The sequence below is a fragment of the Poecilia mexicana genome, unplaced genomic scaffold (assembly GCF_051168715.1).
Source record: "Poecilia mexicana isolate PSO_F unplaced genomic scaffold, ASM5116871v1 scaffold_12, whole genome shotgun sequence".
In the NCBI taxonomy this organism is placed as follows: domain Eukaryota; kingdom Metazoa; phylum Chordata; class Actinopteri; order Cyprinodontiformes; family Poeciliidae; genus Poecilia; species Poecilia mexicana.
The window spans coordinates 3,721,369-3,737,611 of record NW_028263381.1 but is presented as its reverse complement, the minus strand read 5'-3'; the positions used below and the strand labels follow the sequence as shown (position 1 = coordinate 3,737,611).

Here is a 16,243-nt window from a genome sequence, read left to right as displayed (position 1 = left end):
ATGTCATTTATATGAATTGTTTTCATTTTGGTCTGTAAAATACCAAAAACGTTTCATATTTCTTTCATCTGATTATGTAATTTCTTAATGTTGATTGATTGATATTGGGTAGCCTTTTACCAAATCCTTTTTTTACTCTTACTTGAGCATTTTCATGTCTACTTTTTAATTTTACTCAAATAAAAATATATTGAAGTATTCTTACTTGAGTACAATTTTTGTTGTGGTTTTATGCCAGAACAAAAAATATTAAGTAGTCTTTTTAAGTTGTTTAAAATTACTTTCGTAAGACAAACAGAAGGTGACCATGTCGGCTGAAGTCCTCTGTAAGCAGGTGAGGACTAACGGAGGATGCTAGAGGTTTGGCGAGAGATGCGCGCATGCGCACCAGCTCCTCTGCTCTCTCCTCTCCGCTGCCTTTCCTTTGACTGGCCGCCAGTGACCTCTCAGTCTCCGCAGCATTGCACAAAGTGGACTGGGCGACAAGGCGAAGACGACACGGGGGAGAAATGGCCGGGATTTTCGGGAAGATATTCGTGGGCATTTACGTGGAAATAAAGCGAAGCGACGGTACGTGGCCGGCCCAGCAGCGCGCGCACACGCCGCTCCATCCGGCTGGTCCGGAGGAGACGAGCGAGCAGCACCGACGGCTCCTTTGCTAGTTAATGCAAGCTGGTCACATGAGCACTTTCTCCGGGTTGTAGTGTTAAAAAGCTGCGCGGTGTGAGCCGGAAAGGCCTGTAAACACACGGCTGTTCCGCTCCTCCGCCCCGTACTGTCGCATGTTAGTCATGCAGTCTGAAGCCGGTAGGCCTGCAGGGCAGCAGACCGACAGCCAGCCAGTCGGACGGGCGGGCGGGTCCGTCCACCTGCGCGGCTGTCCGGCTGTGAACGGGATGAACACCTGCCCCGCTGCCTCTGCGTCACGGCATTAAAGCCTCCGGTGTGGGACGGGGTGTATTCATCCACCGCTCTGCACTGCAGCATCCAGCTGTGGCCTTTGAATGCTGGACTGAAGGATGGCTGCATGGGCCTCTCCCCTCTCACTTCATTATACCTCATTAAAAGAAGAAAAACAGAAACAGCTGATCCCTGCTGGGTCTGACCTCACTACTGCCTCCCCTATGATGATTTTAGCTTAAAGCAGCTGATTAGCTTGAGCAGCAAATTAATTGACTGACAGGGAAAAGTCACATCAGCCACACCCATTGGCATCATGATGGTTTTTAATAAAATTACATCCTGAAGCATTTTGATTTCGCTTATTTTTGTTATCAAACACAACAAAAGAAAAGCTTGTAAAAAGATGAACATGGTTTGCACTAAACCGGCTGGTTTAGTTTGGATTTGACTTTTAGGATCCAGCAGCATCTGCAGTCATGCATCAGAATTTACCTGTGTCTGCATCCTCACCGCAGGGCGAATACACCAGGCCATGGTCACGTCCTTACACGAAGATAATGAGAGTGTGACGGTGGAGTGGATCGAGAACGGAGACACCAAGGGGAAGGAGGTACACCTGCCGCTGCTCTGACTTGTGTTTTATCCCACTAAGTCGAATTTATCATGATCTGAAACACACTAGAGTCAGGGCGCTTAAAATCCCTGAAAATGCGTTAATTTCAGTTCACTGATTTCAAGGTTTGGAATGCGATTTCTATATAAAAATCCTTGAAAGTGCTCAATTTTGTAATAGAGTGTAATATAACGTTTGATTAAAAGCCTAAAATTGGAAAAAATTATTTTTTAAAGTTGAACCCAGATATTTTCACACAAACACTTTTTTCTCTCACTGTTAAATCAGAATAAACTTTTATTGTTTTAGGTCAGTTAGAATTACCAAAATTATTCCTATTTGCTAAACGCCAAAAAACTTAACGAGAACACTTTTTAGAGATTTCTTTTGTTACTATTTCTAATACATTGTGTTTTAAGCATTTAATACAAACTGAAAGGTAAAGTACCTTAACACAGTTAGCTCAGATTCTTTCAATGGGATGAATATTTATTATCCTTAATAATAAATATTGACTTATTGATCTGTGTAAATGAAATGAGGGTTTCTTATATTTTATACGTTATTGAAATTATTACTGAAACAGAAAGAGAAGCTTTTGGAAATAAAGAAAACAAAGACATCATGTGTGAAAATAAACATTTTAAACTTGAAAGTATAAAATATTATGTGCCACAGTGGATCATAAATGTTCTGGGTTAGAGCTGCTCCCTTTCCTAAACTTTGCCACCAAACTCGCTGTAATTGTTCCATTCTGGTTTTATTTCAGCTCTCACACAGATAAACAGCTTGTGGTCATCTTGTGTTCCTCAGATCGACCTGGAGAGCATCTTCGCTTTGAATCCAGATGTCGTTCCTGATGAAGAAATACCTCAGAGTCCCGAGGCTCCTCTTCCTCCGTCTAGCATCACTAAAGCCAGCAAAGTCCCCAAGGTCTGCTCTTCACTTAACAACAGACCGTGATAAAAATGTCCTGTTTTTAGGTTAATGTGTGGAATTTCAAAAAAACCTGCCACTGCAACTATTTAATACAATTTATGACATAGATTCATTATTTTAAACTAAGAAAAGATTCATTTTCGTAAGGTTTAAACTTTCAGTCTACACTGTTGCATCAGTGACAGAAGCATATGACTTCCTGAGTGTGTTTTGTTCAGCATGTGTGCTTCTTATTTTATTAAATGTTTGACTTTTGTTACATTTTTAGACCCGACGGATCACAGCGATTCCTAAACCTGAAAATGCTCCGCGGGAGAACAGAGGTATGTTTGACCCACTGACTGAGTCTTGAGTGGCGTCGGTTTCCATTTTGAATACTCCTACTGTTGTTAGTTAAGGAAATATTGACCCCCTGCTGTTACTGGACACTTTCTGGTGAAGTTAGTGAAAAATGTCTGTTTATGGAAGATGGAGAAAGTCAAAATTTGATACCCTGATGTATGATTTTGTAAATCGAAAACGTGGCTGTGTGTGATGAAATATTTTTGTGAACAGGTGAGTTAGTTTATTTCAGAACTTTGCACAAATCTATAGTAGTTGCGTTTATGTTACAAATGTGCACAAATCTTAGCAAAAGAAAAAAAATCTGCTTCTGTTGAAAAAAAACCCACATGTTCGCTATTGCATTGTTTTCATAAATAAGAAATAAATTTAAACCACACATACAACAAGTCATTAAAAAACACGCTGCGCCGTCTTCCTCCAGCTACTTCCTGTTGTCTTCTTTGTCGTTTTCTCCAGTAGTAACATCCAGTTGTTGATCATGTGACTCATGAGTCAATAAGAAAGTGTTTCCATTGCAGCTTTGCAGTTTTACCTGTCAGCTACAACCTGTTCATGCTAATGCGTGCTATATTCACTGATCAGGAAAAAAAGGTGAGATTTGAATAATCACTAATAATTGTTGATTAGATATAAAATCTTTTAATTCCAGTCACTCTGATTGGTTTATTGTATGCAAATTTATTTTATCCAACTGATTTAAATGCTGGAATATCTCAGATTGTTGCCCTGTGGTGTCGTATTAAAGTTAGCTGAAGATGCTCTCTACGTGTCAGTCCTAATAGCGTCTATGGAGTAAAGTGGTGAACATGGAAACATGTTTAATGTGTTGTTTAAATTATAGATTAGTTTTGTTAGAATTTATAGTGAGAAAACATGATTGATCTAGAACATTCTCCTTGAAACAACAATTTTTTGTCCAAGTTCTGTAGATTTTATGGATTTTTCTTTATAGACTAAAGTAAGACGATTCATATTCGATTCATCAAGATTAATCCGATTAATTGATCAATCGATTCAGCCCTAACTAGAAAATGCTGATCTCAGAATTTGAAGTTCAACATTTTTGTCATTTCTGGTCCCTTTCCAATCTGTGACGACGACCAACGCTCTGCTGTGCTCTGCAGCTGCAGCGGTGGGAACGACCCGGGCCCGTCCCAGCCAGCACAGCCAGGCTTCAGAACCCCCCCCACCCTCCATCACCCCCCAGCCTGCAGTAAAGGAGACTCTGTTGCAGCAGCAGAACGGTAACGCGCTCAGTCGGGGCACAATGGGTCTGCGCCCGGTTCCGTTTTGGTTCTGAGTGGTGCGTCCAGCCCCTCTGTTGTTGTGTTCTGGTGCGGTCCCATCCAGTGATGTCATGCTCCCAGTCCCAGACAGCTGGGCCTCATCTAGTCAAAGCCTCTTTCACTGGCGGTGGAGTCATACTGCAGCGCTTGTTTCAGTTCCTGCTGTTTGGACGACTAACATGTGGATACAAAAAGAAACTCATCAAGATGCAGCTCTTGCAACTTTTTAATAATTGTACATCTTGTTAAATTCTGCAACTAAAGGAAAATGTTGAAGTTTAATTTGTTTCTCTTTACTGTTGTATGATTTTTTCTATTTGTTGAGTCATTTAAATGTGATACAAGCTGCTCATCATCTCCCAGCACTATTAGAGTCAGAAGCTAAATCTACGTAAGGCCAAGTCAACCTCAAATGTGCTGGGCTTTTTTCTATGCTAAGTTTCCAGAAATCCTTTTTTCCCCTGTTTTATAAATTAGTTGTAGATAAAAGTTACATTTTGAGCGCGTCTTTTGCCTTCTTGGGCCGCATTATGTATAAATCAAATGTTCGAATGTTCATAAACCAACAAGTACATATAAAGATTCATAGAAACCACAGAGAGGCAATAGAAAAAGTAAATAAAATAAATAAAAGTTATTTTATTTATTGATTATTTTGACAATTATTTTGACGATTAACCAGTTATTGTGGTGATTAGTCCATTAATCAGATAACAATATTGACACATCCTGCAGATTTCTCATTTAACCACTTCAGCTTATTTTATGCAACTTTAGAAATTCATTCAAAGATGCAATTAAACTATAATTCAATTCCTTTTTTTAAATAAGAAACATTTTATTACCTAAAGTGCAAAAGCACAACATTCCTTTAGTTTATTCTGGATCATTTATAGCAAAGGATGCATCTGCAGCTAAAATTATGTCTGACATCAACATGTCAAAAGCTTTGCTGTTGTGGTAACTTCCTGGAGGCGGAGCTTCAGAAAGAGCAGGAGCTTCTTAAAGAGACAGAGGCCTAATTATTTTTAAATTATATTTTTAGAACAAGTTAAGGTGCTATAATAATTGCATATGTACTTGGAAAATACATAATGCTGGCCTTTAAATAAATGTTAAATAAAATAATAAAGACTAAATAAAATGAAATTCATTGATTTGTCGTTTCCAGCACGAAGGAAATCCAACTGTGTGAAGGAAGTGGAGAAACTGCAGGAGCAACGAGAGAAGAGACGTCTGCAGCAGCAAGAGCTCAGAGAGAAGAGGGCGCAGGTGAGCACAGAACACACACACACTCACACACATTCATTCACCGATAGTTGATTAGAGACGTGGAGCAAAGAGGAAGGTTGTGAAGGAAGGATTCTTTCTGTTTTACTGGTTTAAACAAATCCGTTCCTTATTTTCTTTCTGCTTACAAAGAGAACTTCTAGACAGAATCAGGACTGATAAAACAAGTGGACTGATTTAAAGAAAATCTACTTAAAGTGAAAAGTAAACCAGAGTCTACTAGTCCTGACATTCAAAAACCATTGCAAAGTAAAAAAAAAAAAAAACAAACAAACAAACAAACAAACATATTTTTATGGCGGTAAGACATGCTGATTTCTTTGTTGTGGTTTTTCTCCTTTCTGTCTCACTGCAGGAGGTCGACGTCAATCTACCCAACTATGAGATCATGTGCATGATCAGAGACTTCAGGGCCAGCCTGGACTACAGACCTTTAACTTCCAATGATGCTGTGAGTCAGAAACGCCGCACAGGTTGGGCAGGGAAGCAGGAGCTGCTGCAGATATGGAGGCAGAGGATGAACAGAGGAAAAGAGGCGGTGGAGTAGTTCTAAAAGACAAAATAGATTCAAGAATGAAAATGATTTCAAGGAATAATAGATGAGGAAAATGAGGACATAAACAGAGGAAGTTCAATGGAGAATGATTTTTCTGTTTCAGATTGAGGAGCACAGGATCTGTGTGTGTGTTCGCGCTCGTCCCCTAAATAAAAAAGGTAAGAAGAGCGTGTTCAGACCGTTTTATAATAAACTGTGTTACCATGTCTGAGTTAATAGTTAAGCCTTGTGCTGTAGCTGAGCTTCAAACCAACAATCAAGCTCGCACATGATTTCACTAGAGACAGGAAGCAGATGTTGTTGCCATGGATACTGCGTTCTGTAGGCACTGAGGAAAAAAAGCTCTTGATACAGGACAAAGAAATGACAGTTTGTAATGAAATACATTCTCCTAGGTGATAGTCATCATGTCATTCACATGGCCTGCTATGAGATTCACATGGTAGGATAATCATGAGTAAAAATGTTGCAGCTTATGAATCACAATATTGAAAATTAAACATTAACACATACTGCTTTTATTTAAAAAAGAAAAACAACAATAATCCTTACTGCTGCTGCTACAACAATGTCCTCATTGTTTCAGTTCTAATTGATGTTGTAAATGTGACATTTATTATTTCAACCTGATTCATACTTGACACAAAAATAAACAACAAGGACTTGTTAAATGTATGTGTGTAGTCAAAGCCTGTGCTCCCTCCTCAGAGTTATCAGTGAAGGATCTGGATGTGATCACCATTCCCAGTAAGGATGTGGTGATGGTCCATGAGCCGAAGCAGAAAGTGGACCTGACCCGCTTCCTGGAGAACCAGACGTTCCGATTCGACTACGCCTTCGACAAGAGCTCCACCAATGAAATGGTTTACAGGTGTGTCGGGGCTTTTTTTTCATAGCCAGGCGTCCATCAGACAGTCCCTGCAGGTGACTGTTTTTTGGGGGGAGTTTTACAATCGATATCATTGATTTTGTTTAGAAATATTTGCATGGATGAATTTTGCGATATTTATTTCAAGCTAAAACCACTCCAACATCTACATGAAGAAAAAGTAACAAGCAGACAGATCGAACACTTAGACATTTTTATTCTTTAAAGAGCTTAAAGGCAGCAGGGTTGAAGAAGTAAGAAATATTCCCACCTGCTGGTGGGAGTTAGTCACTTAAACTCAATATTTTTGACAATTTTTTGTGAAAAAAATTGCAATAATCACAATTATGCATTTCCATGTGGTGATTTTTAAAATTTTACGCAAATTTCCGCAATGATGGAATCACGAAAAACTGGAGGGACAACTGGACAATTTCAGATTTCTAAGTTTGAAAGTTTTTTGACTTGCAAAAATACAACTTTGCTTGAAAAGGGTAAACCTTCTTGACTGCAACGGATGATTCAGTATGTTCGAATGCTCTCCATAGTTTGTCTGAATTGATTTTAAACACCCCACCGGTGAGAAGGACAAACTATGATATTTACATTCCTGGGGAATATTTAAATAATAGCTATTAGAACAAGTGTGGTGCATTTGCTGGCCAGAAAAAAGCCAGATTTTTGAGATTCGCCAATCATTGGAATATTTTCCAATTCGGGTCAACAGAGAAGTTCTCAGGTTTGTATTTGTTTTGCTGCTAACATGTTCTTCTCTGCTGCAGGTTTACGGCCCAGCCGCTGGTAGAAACCATTTTTGAGAGAGGGATGGCCACCTGCTTTGCCTACGGACAAACAGGAAGTGGAAAAACACACGTGAGGGCTTTCATGTGAACCTGAAATAACTACATTATTTTAGTCAGCGATTAATCTATTAGTTATTCCAACGACTGATCAATTATTCTGGTGATCAATTGATTAATTGTTGTGACGATTAATCAGATAGAAAAAGTTGGCACATTCTGTCGATTTCTAATTGAAGCTTTTTTCATAGAATAATAGAAAAACATTAAAAGTTGCCACTTGATGAGTTTAGGGTACAACATATTTACAGACAGGATTTGTTTTTATTGCAAAATATTATTTATTTTAATTACAGTTTTGGTTTACAACTTAATCACTGCTCTGAGTGAGCGAGTTTTTTCAGCAAATAGCCTTTTTTAAGCCTGTATGATGAATTTTATGATTACTTAACAACTAAACTAGCTGACAATTATCTGATCCATCATGATTGATCCGATTAATCATTTCAGCCCCATTCACAACAGTTTTCCTCTCATGTTTTTCATTCCTGTTGGAATGTGTGTGATTCCAGACAATGGGAGGAGACTTTTCTGGGAAGAACCAGGACTGCTCAAAGGGCATCTACGCACTGTCGGGTCAGTTTCTCCTGTTTCACTGCTGCGTTAAACATTTCTTCGAATTAACTGGGTTTTATTTCTCATTCTCACGGCAGCCAGAGATGTTTTTCTCATGTTGAAGAAACCCGTTTATAAGAAGTTGGATCTGCAAGTTTTTGCCACATTTTTTGAGATTTACAGCGGAAAGGTTAGCGTCTCAACAACCAAAGAGCTGACTGAACCCAGAGCGGCGGAGCGGCTTAATTACACAGTACCTCTGCTTGTGTTCAAAGGTGTTTGACCTGCTAAACCGCAAAGCCAAGCTGCGGGTCCTGGAGGACGGGAAGCAGCAGGTGCAGGTGGTGGGGCTGCAGGAGAGGGAGGTGAAATGCACCGAGGATGTTCTCAAGCTCATCGAAATGGGAAACAGCTGCAGGTGAACACCAGAGGAGTTTAACTCTGAACCAAACGTTGCAGTAGTTTGTTTAGAAAATATGTGACAGAGCGTTTGGGTTTCCAGGACTTCAGGTCAGACCTCAGCGAACGCTCACTCCTCTCGGAGCCACGCCGTGTTCCAGATCATCCTGCGGCGGCGGGGGAAGATGCACGGGAAGTTCTCGCTCATCGACCTGGCGGGGAACGAGAGAGGGGCCGACACGTCCAGCGCCGACCGGCAGACCCGACTGGAAGGAGCCGAGATCAACAAGAGCCTGCTGGCGCTGAAGGTCAGCAAGCCGCCGCTCCAGACGCCGCTGGCTAACCTGATTAGCTCTAACAGAGTCAGAGCAGAGAGGATTCATATGGAAGGCTGCTCTGTGTCACTGACATGCTGGTATTCAGGTTCCTCTGAGCACATTTAGTGGAAATGCTGCAGCATCAGCAGGATCTATATTAAATAGAAACATTTTTAATTACATTAGTATTGGGTTTATGTCTCTGTGGAGGACAGGGGCAGTTTAATATGAACAGTGATGTTTTAGCAAGGAGCAGAGCTTCAGCTTGAGAGCAGTGTTTTTTATTACTTATTTTATTTTAAATCATTCTTAAATATCTTTTTATTAATGTACTTGTACACAGTAGATTATTCAGCCATCAGATTGGTGCTGTTATATCCATTTAGCTTTCATAGAACTTTGAAAATATTCTTTAGAAATGCGGACGCTGACTTTAGCGTTGGGGCCGTCTGTGCTGCTGCTACATGTTTAGCACTGAGATGCTACTATAGCCCCTAATAGCTTCACTGATAGGCTAACTCAGTTTAGCACAACTTGAACATGACAATAGTGTTTTCCTACGTCCAATCAGATTGCTTTTTGAAGCAACAATGAACCTTCAATGAGCCGAGATTTGTTGCTTGTGAGTCAGATTTACAGGCGTACCAGAAACGGGCTAATACAAAGGTTCTGACCGGAACCTTTTTATGTAAAAACAACAACAACAAAAAGCAATGAATTGTGTTACATTTTTATAAAATGTTAAAACCTGTGTAATTAATTAAACAACATGAACGTGTAAAAATAAATCTAAGCTAACAGGGAATTAAAAAAGAGACAATATGTAAACTGGAGCAGAGAGTCACCAGCATGCCATGCTTACTTTATTCTTCTTCAGTCTGTATAGTTACATGCTAAATCATTTTGAGTGAATTTGGGTTTGCTGGTCTCCTGCTGTAGGAATGCATCCGCGCCCTGGGCAGGAACAAACCTCACACTCCATTCAGAGCCAGCAAGCTGACCCAAGTCCTCAGAGACTCCTTCATTGGAGAAAATTCAAGAACATGCATGGTGAGACATCAGGAGCAAAGGACACTGCACCCGCTGCTGTAAACACCCACAGCATCATCATGATTCTCTGTCTCCAGATAGCAACCATTTCTCCTGGGATGGCCTCCTGTGAAAACACATTAAATACTCTGAGATATGCCAACAGGTAAAATGAGTTTCCTTTGATTAGAAGACATTCATCTCAAATGTTTCTATGGTTTTTAAGAAACTACGTCACATAGCAGAGGAGGGTGGAGCAGCCAAAAATTAGACTTGAGTAAAAGTAGCACTAGTTCATATTTTTACTCAAGAGAAAGTAGCTGGAAAATGACTCAAGTAAGAATGAAAAAATATTTGAGTGACTGATCAAAACATCAGTTATTTAATATTGAAAAATTACATCAATAGACAGATCAGAGTATAAAGTTATGTGGACATTTTGGGGTATCAAAACCAAAATGAAAATAATTTATTGCAAAATAATAAAACATCTGGCAAACAAAACAATTTTCCACAACAATTTCTGTCAATATTAAACTTATTTTATTTTATTTTTACAAAATTAAAAATTCAGATTAAAGATAATAAGATAAATATTAATAAGAGTGCATGAAGAGGCACATTCACAACCAGCTGCCGTCTGTCTGTCTGTCCACAGCCTCAAATACTGAACATCTGCTGTCAATATGGCTGCTCTGCTTATTATTTAATGCAACAGTTTGAGGCTGTAAACAAACTAAATATGTCTGACCTGAACATGATCCTCCTCTCTCCTCTGCCGCTTCTGTCTGCAGGGTGAAGGAGTTTGGCATCAGTCCGTCAGATATCCCCTTCTCTCAGGGAGGAGGCGGAGGCGGCCGCTCGGAGCTCTCACCCACTTATGAGTACGATCGCTGCACCCATTTACGTCACGCAAAACATTTCCCCCAAAGAAACATTCATCTGTCTTCTCTCTCCAAGGGAAGCAGGGTAGACATGATGCCTTCATGGTCACACGTCTGAACAGGCTGCTATTGTTATTTAAGATGTCAAGAAAACAACTCAAAGTGGCAATAAAACTGGTTCACTGTGGAGAGAATCAGCCCCGCTGTGATGTCTAATAGTTTCTATGGTTGTTACCTTGGAGACAAATGTCCGAAACAAAGGATCTGCCATTTACAAGCTGCTAGTTGCTTCTTTTTTCACTAATTCTAACCAGATTTTATATTTTCCTTCCACTTTTAAACACAGTAAAAGAGACCGAAACTACTCATAAATGATGTGCTTAGTGACCATTAGCTGAATGTGATTCAAAGCCGTCCAAAATGTTGAAATGTCAGTGATTTACCAAATCGCCTTGACAACGTGTTCTTGCTCCTTCTGGCCTTTTTGTCAAACTGTAATGTTTTTTTATTTAGAGACATTTTTTTGTGAAAGAAGACGCTTTCATTAACACTAAAGTAACAACAAGATCCTGTTAGTGAAACATGGCGGTGATAGAGCTGGCTGGAAATGGAGCTAAATCTGAAAAGTGCGGCATGATTTTCTGTTTAGCTATCTCAGTTAAATCGTTGCAGATCAGCTATAGTTACTGAGACGCTTCTTTTGGTCTCTTAATTCAAAAGAATGGGGGAAAAAAAGTAAAATCTGTTTTAAACTTGCGTTATGTTATTACTAAAGTGATTTAACTGATTTATTTCAAGATCTCGCCTCCTAACTTGTGCCTTGAAGCCCCTCCTCTTCCTCCTGACGCCTCTGTAAGCTGTGATGTGTTGTCAGGATGAAGCAGCTGGCGGTGGACCCTGCAGCAGCTCTGGACTGCCACCAGGAGGGGCACATCACCCAGCTGGAGGTCCTGGAGGCCCAGTGGGGGGTCGGCAGCTCCCCGCAGAGAGACGACCTCAAGCTGCTCTGCGAACAGAACGTAAGCAAAACGTCACAAACCACAGAAGAAGAAGAAGAAACCAAGAAAGTAGAGACAGTAATTAAAAGTAAAAGTCTTTTGGCTCTGAAGCATGAGGAAAATACCGCAGATCACCAAGTAGATTCATATTCAGACTTTTAATCACTTCAGATTACACACTGTAAAAAAAACAAACAAAAGAAAACATCAAACTGTGGTGCCAGAATTTTACAGTATAAATAAAATTCTGGCAAACACAGCCACCGGTGTATATATAACTTTATTTATAAAAACACAATAAAGTAACATTCAAGTCTATATGATCAAACACACGATGCATCTGGAAAGTATTCGTAGTGCTTCACGTTATGTTTTGTTCATTTCTTTCCTCTTTCCTGGAAAAAAGTTTTGTAAGATTTTTATTAATTTATTCTATTTATTTATTTATTATTTGGTTTATTAATGAGGGTCCATCTGAAAATATAGTATGAGTTTATGGGGTAGGAGTTCATAATCTTAATCCTTTTCGAGCAAGTTAAGATTATTGTGGTACAAAAATATGTTTTCATTCCTCGTTCATCTGTGTGATTTTATACTTCTTTGTTTTTGAAAATGCTTGAATTTCAATTTGGTGTTTTCAAGGTTTGGGAAGTGCTTGATTTCTGGGTAAAGTCCTTGAAAGTGCCGGATACTCAAACTGCACAGTTTTGTAATGAGATGCAAAGACGTTATTTACAGTTGAGACCAGATATTTTTATACACCAAATAAAAAGACACACACTTTTTTTTTCTCACAGTCTGAAGTTAAATCAGAGTTTATGTCAGAATGATTTCATGTGAGACAGAAAGGTCTCTGTCTCCTGTTTGTTTTTAGGAGGAGGAGGTTTCTCCACAGCTCTTCACCTTCCATGAAGTCGTGTCTCAGCTGGTGGAGATGGAGGAGCAGGTGCTGGAGGACCACCGGGCCGTGTTCCAGGTACGGCAGTGCAGGCTTCAAGAGTTTTGATGTTTTTCTGTAAGGGGAAAAATAGAGGATAAATGTTAGGATTTTCATGTAATTACTGAGTCTGACCTGTAGATGTCAGCAGAGCATCACAGTGCAGTTTGCTGTTGCCAGGAGTCGATCCGCTGGCTGGAGGACGAGAAGGTTCTTCTAGAGATGACGGAGGAGGTGGACTATGACGTGGAGTCTTATGCAACCCAGCTGGAGCAAATCCTGGACCAGAAGATCGACATCCTGACCGAGCTGAGGGGTAAAACGCAACGTCAGCGCTGTTATTAAACACAGTTCACCCGACTCTAAGCTAGAGACGTACTGGCCAGATAATATCTGTATCGGTATCGATATTGAAACAAATTCAAGATCGGGCATCAGTGGTAATGTGCCCAATCCATAGGGGTAGATCTATTCAATCTAATTCTATGCTCTGTCTTCTGTGCGAGTTTTAATAGTTGAAAATTTGCTAGAAAATAGACTAATCTTGTAAAGTTTTGAGAGATAAAATATTGAAATATCTGAGCTTGAAAAGTTGAAAAAAATCAGCTTTTGAAACGTAAAGATTTTTGACTTGAAACTCAAATTTCAACGATTTTTTTTTTCCGCAAAAATTTCTGAGATTATTCTCAAAATTTCAGATGTTTTTTCTGGCAGATTTTCAACTTTTCAAACTCAAAAATTTCTTTGTTTTTTTTCTAGAAATGTTCTGAGATTAATCTCTCAGTAGGTCATACTAAACTACCAGAAGTAAAACATTAATAAATTTGTATATAAATAAAAAAGACTCCTAGATCTCTGGATTTCTAAATTTCTAATAATGAAACCAGAAATAAACAACACCTGATAATCTTGGCATCGAATCGGTTTCTATACAGTTTCCATAAATGTTTTCATTCTAACTCTCTGTGGGATTTTCTTTTACCCATTTTAAACTGTGTAACTCTTAAAATTCATGATTTTATTCCCTCTTTCAGATAAAGTCAAGTCCTTCCGCTGTGCTCTCCAAGAAGAAGAACAAGCTAGCAAACAGATAACCCCCAAGAGGCCTCGAGCGCTCTGAAGCAGCCATGATGAGGTCGCTGTACACACAGGAACAGACAAACTGAGAAATGTTTTGACCCCTCTGCTGGTCATGCATTTCATTCCCCCTCATCCATCCGTCCTGTTAAACCAAAGAGCAGACGTGCTCTTCCATCCCCACCGTTCAGTGTCTCAACAAGGTTTGTGTGGAAGGCCGATTTGGAATTAATGCACAAACTTTCCAGCATCACCTGGCATCAGAAAAAGCCATCAAATGTGGAACCTGCTGTTTATTTAGTGCCACTTCCTGTTCAACATCTGGTTGTCAAAAAGTAAAACACATCGAAGGTTCATCATTCACCTGGTGATGCTTAGCAACGGGTAATTAGTAACTCCGCCCTCTCGTGTTGACATCCAATGAAGATGTCTGAACCTTCAGTGACACATAAAGACGATTACAAAGCCAGCCTTCTGTCACCTGTAGAGGGCGCTGATGGAAGTACATGTAGGAAGCAAAATCAGACATTACTAGTCGAGCACTGAGCTTCACTAGTTTTAAGATAGATAGATAGATAGATAGATAGATAGATAGATAGATAGATAGATAGATAGATAGATAGATAGATAGATAGATAGATAGATAGATAGATAGATTTTTTTTTTAAGTTTACAGGAAGGAGTTTGGATCTCTTGACAGACAAAAATTACGCTAATTTTTTGCACATTTTTCCACAGGGTTTTATCATTCTTGCGGTTGCATGTAAAGATCAGACTTTCAAAATAAAGTCTCAATTTGCTGCTAGGAAAATGACCTTTTTCCTGCCATGTGTATGTTAATAGTCCAATCAAAACTTTATTGTTTTGGCAGACACAGAATAAACTAAAATCACCCAAATAGTTGCAATCTAATGCTCCAGTTCAGCATTAAGTGTGAACATGTGTTAAATGTCACATGTTGCACTTTAAAGGGCAAAGTTTTTTTCATACATTGTTTTTCCTTCACTGCATGGGCACAAATAGTGACAGCAGTTCAAATTTAAAACAATGACGGTAAAGCAGGGGTGCCCAAAGTCGGTCCTCTAGGCCCGGCATCCTGCATGTTTTAGTTCTCTCCCTGGTGGTAGTAACAACCTTTTCAGCATATCAATGTTCCCTTTAGGCCTCTAATGAGCCATCATTTGATCCAGGTGCGCTAAACCAGGGAGAGAACTAAAACATGCAGGATGCCGGCCCTCCAGGACCGACTTTGGACACCCCTGCAGTAAAGCGTATTGGCTTTTAATGGCTTTTACAGTAGTACTAAATGCTATGCTTGCTAATGGGGTTTTAGCCTTTATTTTAAGGAAACTCTGTGTTTCAGTAGTTTTTTCAGTTTCCTGGAAGTTTGTTCCAAATTTGTGGATGCACTGAAACTGAATGCTGTTTCTCCATGTTGGTTCTGACTCTGGGGACACAAAGTAACTCTTGTTGTGACATTAGTCCTCTAATCCTGGAAATGTCCTTCATCTGATAGAAGGCTGACTTTGTAACCGTCTTTATTTGACGCTGAAGGTTCAGGTCCATCACTACATCAGATGGATGGAGCCGTGTGCCAACTCTTGATGCTTCCTCTTTAGGTTCAAAAATAATTATTTCAGTTTGGTTTGTGTTCAGGTGACACATCCATTCATTGATTTGTTCTGTGCCTCTGCACAGTGCTTAAATGAGCTGATAATAACTCAGTGACATTGTAATGTAGAGCTGTGTATCATCTGCATAGCTATGGTACTTAATCTATTACTAAATTCTGATGTTGCAGGAGCCTGTAGATATTAAATGGAAGGTCACATGTGGTTCCCCAGAGATGACTTCTGTCCACTCCGACGAAAAGTTATCTAAAGAAGTCCCTCATTAGTCTGTAAGTTACTTATGGTGAATTTCTGCTTACATTAATATTACAGCAGAACAATAAATTTAAAAAGTGCTTAAAAGTAATTTTAAGCAGCCTCATTGAATCACATATTATTTATTAAGATGACCATGTAAAGGAAACAATAAACTTTATGAAGAAATTAATATGACACAAATTTTCTGTCTGCTGTAAAACTATTGTAGATCAGTGCTCGACTTAAAAGGTCTGGTTTAGCTCCAGGGGACGGAGTTACAAATGAATCGCCATTTGGTGTTCGTTTAGCGTCACTGGCTGGCCGCGATATACTTTTTGAACGCAAGGTGGCGCCTATTGAACGTCGTTTATCATTGATAGACGGCAGGTTTCCTCTTTATCCCGGTTATTGAACGATCCTGTGACGCTGAGAAGCGGGCTAATTAATTCCAATTCTGCCCGCCATGGTATTTGTGTTCATACGTCAGAAGCGCTACGTTGAAGAACAATTAAATGTGAA

General features: G+C 39.6%; 1 protein-coding gene and 1 long non-coding RNA gene across 2 annotated transcripts; one reads left to right on the top strand and one right to left on the bottom strand.

The window, feature by feature from the left end:
• Positions 1-368: 368 nt before the first annotated feature.
• LOC106926935 (kinesin-like protein KIF2A) lies at positions 369-15,110 on the top strand. The gene is made up of 21 exons (XM_015002150.2): positions 369-570; positions 1,419-1,513; positions 2,330-2,449; positions 2,724-2,778; positions 3,925-4,044; positions 5,258-5,358; positions 5,732-5,827; positions 6,036-6,090; positions 6,641-6,803; positions 7,583-7,673; positions 8,173-8,236; positions 8,314-8,405; positions 8,491-8,633; positions 8,718-8,922; positions 9,871-9,981; positions 10,059-10,126; positions 10,755-10,844; positions 11,719-11,863; positions 12,717-12,818; positions 12,960-13,095; positions 13,814-15,110. Exons 1-21 carry the CDS (start codon positions 510-512, stop codon positions 13,897-13,899), a joined length of 2,199 nt encoding a protein of 732 aa, XP_014857636.2. The 5' UTR covers positions 369-509; the 3' UTR covers positions 13,900-15,110.
• LOC148155949 (uncharacterized) lies at positions 9,766-10,825 on the bottom strand. Its single transcript, XR_015764819.1, has 2 exons — positions 10,712-10,825; positions 9,766-10,087 (listed from the first exon to the last, which is right to left on the bottom strand). It is a non-coding gene; the product is annotated as an uncharacterized LOC148155949 (long non-coding RNA).
• Positions 15,111-16,243: the final 1,133 nt, after the last annotated feature.